This window comes from Molothrus ater, chromosome Z (assembly GCF_012460135.2).
Source record: "Molothrus ater isolate BHLD 08-10-18 breed brown headed cowbird chromosome Z, BPBGC_Mater_1.1, whole genome shotgun sequence".
Taxonomy (NCBI): domain Eukaryota; kingdom Metazoa; phylum Chordata; class Aves; order Passeriformes; family Icteridae; genus Molothrus; species Molothrus ater.
In genome coordinates, this window is record NC_050511.2 from 17,082,332 (window position 1) to 17,088,331 (window position 6,000).

The 6,000-nt window shown below is 44.5% G+C and overlaps 1 protein-coding gene across 1 annotated transcript in view; it reads right to left on the reverse strand.

Annotated features, from left to right (window-relative positions):
- Window positions 1-3,673, reverse strand: part of LOC118699607 (chondroitin sulfate proteoglycan 4-like) — a 37,134-nt gene extending 33,461 nt beyond the window's left edge. The window contains exon 1 of the mRNA XM_036403707.2: window positions 3,595-3,673. Within this exon, the coding sequence (XP_036259600.2) occupies window positions 3,595-3,673 (79 nt within the window). The remainder of the gene's footprint in view (window positions 1-3,594) is intronic.
- Between the last annotated feature and the right edge of the window lie 2,327 nt (window positions 3,674-6,000).

Consider the following 6,000-nt stretch of genomic DNA (forward strand, 5'->3'; position numbering starts at 1 on the left):
TTTCAGCTGTGTTTGGATACAGCTTGTAAGAACACCACCAGTTAAATATTTATTTTGCAGTTGTTAGCTTCATTCTGAAAGAATTTTCTCATTTTAAAATCAAGCATTACTACAGAGGACTTTTGAGGTTTAAATGTTCCAGTTCCTATATTAGCTGTCTCCTTGCTTAATCAAATACATTCTGACAACTCCTATAAAGTGTGACTTTGACTCTGAACTGGATTCTGTGCAGAGTACCAAATCAAAGACCTAATTTAGTAGCTCATTCATGAAACAACAATCAGTAATAGTATCTAAAAATTTGCTATGGGATATATAAGAATTCTACGTAGCTTTTCTAAGAGCAAGATTTCAGCAAAACTCACAGCCAACAACTATGTAATATCAAGTTATATTAGTACCCAGAGAAACACAGGAAAGATCTTTACATTACTGAAATACATACATTTCTTCCAAAGAGTCACCACTCTGCCTAGAAAAACTGATCCCAAATGGAACAAAAAGGAATGCTTTTCCAGCAGTTTGCTTCTAGTTTAAAAGAAGCATTCATCAAAAAGCTCAAATACACCTTGCAGGTTTTAGATTAAATTTATACACTGAGAGGACCTATTGTTGTATGTAAAAATGTTATTCTGTGGGGCAAATAAAGAAAGACCTCCTCTTTAAAGCAAGTGGTGGAATAACATAACTAGAGACAAATCCCCAGTATAAATACGGACTAACTAAAAAGACAGGAAATAGGTTAAATAATTGTAATTTTTTATTATATTATGCTAAATTCATATATTGGATTTTGGGGGAAGAAATTAGGCAGAGAGATTATGCATCATTCACTGCAATTTAGAGTAACTAGAATGAAGCTGTGAAGTCAATATTTTGCAGAGTACCACTGGGCAACAGTTTGATATTTATACTATAAACGAATTTTCTGGAAAGAAAAAAAGAAACATAAGTTAAACCTTCTGCCTTCCACAAAACTCCTCAGAGTCAGAATGCATCACTGAAGGTGGGGCAGGTAGGCACTGATCCACCAGTTAACAAGATTTTGAGCCACCTACAGTACCTTGGTATGATTTCTCTTACAGCTAGTAGAACCTTTTTATTATTTTTTTTGACACATTACTTGCGGTATCATAGATAAGATCAAATTCCACTGTTGAGATTGAAAAAAACATCACCACTACCACAGAATATATAATATGGTTTGCTCACAAATCTTACACTCTCCAAAACATGGTCTTGATATTTCAACCCACAGGAGCTGGGTTAATGAAGCTTTGTTACAAGGACAAATAGCAAAAGTAATGCAGCAGAATAAGAGGTGAAAAAAACCTCCAAAGAATCAAAACAGGACAGTTTATAATGACAAAACATTCCTCCAATTTTTGTCAGCTTATCTAAACTGATAGCACATGGTATTAACAGAATGTACAGACAGAGGAAAAATGGAAGTGGAAAAGGAAGCTGCCAGATTCATTGGGAATGCCCTTTAAGGCTAAATATAACAATTATTCAAAAGGGAATTCTCAGGGTTGATTCACACTTTCTCAGTGTAAAATCTAGTGAGATTTTGAGGGTAAATCAAAAACTACCAGAGTGTGTAAGCCTCTTATACTCACCTAAAATGGACACAATGAAGAATATCCCTATGCTGCATCTACAAATGCTTTACACACCAGAAACAATGTTTAAATGTCCCTTCCAAACCAAAGCATTCTATGACTTCCAGATAAAAGACAGTCCTGTAGTTAAAGCACTGAATGTGAAATGAACAGTACTAATGTTATTTTCTGGTTCTATTACAGAAACTCACTGACAACTGAAGAGTTGAGAAAGTCACTTAAAACCTAATTTCAGTGTACTGCCTCTAAGAAGCTCATGGGTTTTTCCCTTCCCAGCCTTCGACTGTTTTCTTTCCTTTTGCTAGATTGCCTCTGGGTGAGGTTATAGCTGTAAAAGCACCTGGAGTAAATGAAGAGAGCTGGATTTTAACAAGCTCTCCTGGTGATGAAGTCAGTCCACATGGCCTAGCAAATCTCAGCTTGAAGGCAGCTCAAGCAGAGCATCACAGGTTGGTGCACCTAGAAGCAGCAGGCTTGTGCTCCTACCAGGTGGTTTGGAAATGTATCATCTGGCTTTGCCTTGCACTCCCTGCAGCGCCAGGGACAGACGACACTACTCTAACAAGCTATAAAGCACTGGTTGGCCTAACACCCCCATCAGTAATATCCACAAAACCCTTTTTCATGTCATTTAAGACAATGCTACTATTACTAGAGGTTGCCATTTCAGTGGCACTCAAATCTTCTGACATCCTTGGTACATCTGAGACATCTCTATGTGGAATAAAAAAATTCCTCCATCCACTCTGGCTGCAGGGTCTTCTCTCACAAAACTGATGAACATCACTTAGAGCTCCATCACTGAAATTCTCTCATGGAAAGAAAAGATTGGTGTATTTCATTTACAGTATCTGAATTTAATCCTTTCATTAATATCTTCATTAACTTCTGAGATAAAAACTATTTTTTTAAGGTTATAATTAAATATTAGTTCATTTCTAACCAGTCTTCTCAGCTAGTGAAACAGATGCCACACAACCACAGAAACTGACCATTCGAGATTTCTAAAGAATGTTACAGCAATTGGTTTGTCTCATAGGGGATTACAGTGAGGAACAGAAGGTGGATGAAGGTGGATGAAAAACCATATTTCTTCAACTGCGTGCTAATCCAATAGTTTTTAAAATATATATAACTAAGAAACTTTATTAGCAGTCTTTCAAGCTCAAATTGCAATGCACTTCAAGTTACATCTCAAGAAGAAACAGAATTTGCAGGTTAAGTTTTTGGCTGTTTCAGTGGTTTTGATGACTGCCCAAGACGCATACCTTAATGTGCATCACTACTGGTGAGGTGCCTGGCCTGTCTTGAAAAGCCAGCCACAGGACAGCCGAAGCTGCATGCTAAAACCCAGATACCTGCAGCTGCTGGCTGATACTTATCATCGGGACTACTACTTCCCACGCACGGAGCAGGGAAGGAATTGCAGGGAATATTCCTGTTTCTACCTCAGCACTTTTCCTCATGACATACTAAAATTATGATAGGAGTTGGAGGGAAAAGGTGTACATCTACGTTGCTTGCAAAGCATCCACGTTTTTATTGGGAAGGGTAGCCATGTCAAGTCCCAGGGTCTCTGCAGCAGGAGAGGGGGCAGGCACAAGGCGGGTTCACATCGGAGCGGACAGCTCGGCCTTCACTCTAGGACAAGAGGACACCGCGCCCTCACAAAATGCCCGCCGTCCCACCACCTGTGCGCCGCCAGCGCCGCCCGTCCGCCGCCCCCGCTCCCGCCGCCCCCGCTCCTGCTCCCGCTCCCGGCCAAGGGGCTGCGGCGGCAGCTGGGCCGAGCACGGGGCCCACGCCGCCCCACCGGGCCGGGGCAGGGCCACTCCCCGTCCGGCTGCTGCTTTCGCGGGAACACCGGCCACAAGTCGCTCCAGCGCTCCGACCAGCGCGGGCGCCGGGACTGCGGCCGGGCCGCCCCTTCCCCGTGGGCGCAGGTGCCTTCCGACCCCCGCCACGGCCCTACCTGCGAAAGCGGGCCGGCCGGAGGCCAGCAGCAGCACCAGCAGCGCCGGCCGCAGCAGCGCGGCGGGCGCGCCGGCCATGCCGGAGCCGCGGCCCGGCCGGGCTCCCCCAGAGCCGGCGGCGGTGGGGCCGCGGGGCAGCCCTGGGGAGCGGCGGGGAGTGTCACGGCCCCGCTCCCCGCCCGCCGCCCGGGACGGCCTCCGCCCTCCTCCCCTCCTTCCCGCCTTCCTCACGGCGCAGCCCCAGCGCCGGCCCGCCCCCGCTCCAGGAGCGCCGGCCTGGGACGGCAGATGGGGAAGTGGTTTCCCAGGGCCTTGAGTGCCCTTCACGGCTGTGGGTTAGTGCGTGCTTCGGGTGGGACCTGCTGTCCCACTGATGTGGGTTACAGCGTGCTTCGGGTGGGACCTGCTGTCCCACTGATGTGGGTTACAGCTGTTGTCCGTACTCATCCACTGCGCACCCTGTGTCTCCATTGCCTGCCTGTCGCAGTGGAAGGCTGCTCTGAGGTACCCCAAACCTTTCCCTCTGCTGGTTGGAACATCTACATCCCTCACAGTGTTTGCGTGCTGTCCATAAAGAAATGCATCACACTGCTTTAGCAAAGAAACATGTTACAGGTAGACCAAACAATGGTTTCAGAAGCTGAGATGATCATAGAATCAATTAGGCTGGAAAGACCTCTGAAACTGAGGCTAATCTATGACCAAACACCACCACTACAACTCAGCCATGCCACTGACTGCCACATACAGCCTTTCCTTCAACACCTTCAAGAGAAGGTGGCTCCACCATCTCCCTGGGCACACCATTCCTATGTCTAATCACCCTTTCTGAGCAGAAATTCCTCCTAATGTCCATCCTGTATCTCCCCTGGCACAGCTTAAGACCATGTCCTCTCATCCTGTTTCCTGGGAGAAGAGGCTAACCACTACCTGGTTACAACATCCTCCAAGCTATTTGTAGTGGTAAGGTCTGATTATAACAAGTACAGGTCCTAAATTAGAAAAAATATACAGTTTGCACCTCCTCACTGCAGTCCTGTTCTTAAAACCACAAAGAGTCACCTTAGGAAACGTTTTTAAAGAGCACATTTCAGCCAGTCATTTATAAGCCTTTACCACACTTAATTCAAATATGCAGACACGCCTTAAGTTGCATAAATGATTCGTGCCAGGAACTGCCTTGGAGTCATAAAATTTTCTGCAATTTTATCAGCTAGCAGGGTGCATTGCAATGTGTCTCAACAGGTCGGTTGTTTTTTTAACTTGTTACTCCCTCACGCACAGGACTGGAATCTGTGACCTGAAATATGACACCAAGCAATCAGAGTAAGTAACTGAGATACCAAAACTTAAAAAACAAAAAAAGAAGAAGAAGAAAAAATGGTGATGGCATGAATATCTTTTCTGGGTCAGCTGTCTGGTTCTTCTCTTCCTTTTAGGTTTGCAATCAGCATTTAGTCTAGATTTTCCTTAGAAATTTTTGGCAGGCTTTGCTATCTTTACAGTTTTAGAATAATGTATGTGACAGCAGGGGGAATCTGTGCCCAGATGGAAATCATGGAGAAGGATCTTCTCCTAAATATCACTTTAAAACTTTATTAAAGATCTCAAAGGCAGAGGCCTGATAAACTTCATTCTCTTCAGACTGCACTCAGTGAAGATTTGTGAAAACCTGGAGAAGGTATTGCAAAAAGCATCTATTTAAGATGTGAACAAGAAGGTCAGAAAGAGGATTTAATGTGGGATAACAATTTATAGCATGACAGATACTGGAAAAGCACATATGCATAAACAAACTCCTGTGCTGCAACAGGGATGCCTGGGGAAAAGTTTTGCCTTTGCATCATTTACCTGAGTTACACAGGTCTCACTTAGCTTATCCCTACCCTGTGCAGAGAAAGTCATTGGATTATACCTCAGAAGGGACAGCATCACTTGCACTGTGGGCCTTGAGAAGTAGTAGTCAAAAAATACTGCAGCAAGGTTCTTGAATGAGGGGCACAAGGTAGGTAAAGGAGTGTCCCATGCATGAGAGGGGTTTGGGGGCTAAATGCAAAGACAGCGAGATAGGGAGCATGAGGGCCCAGGTGTGCCTTACATGCACACCTGCTGAGGCTCATGCAGAAGGACACTGTGCAAGCAAGGGGCACGTCTGTGCTGGACCAGAGCACCACTGGAGGTCTGAGTTCAGAGAAGGAAAAATAAATAAACAATATTGCTGGGCTGAGCTACAGAAAGTTTGTGAATATGAAAAAATATGAACGAGGCATATTTTTTTAAATACCTCATGATTCATGGTATGAATGGATGAAATTTGGGAATATGATGCAGTTATTTTAGGTAATCTATTTCACATTAGAGCAACCAGTACAGTCACAAAAATGTAATCAGTCTCTAGTTAGTAA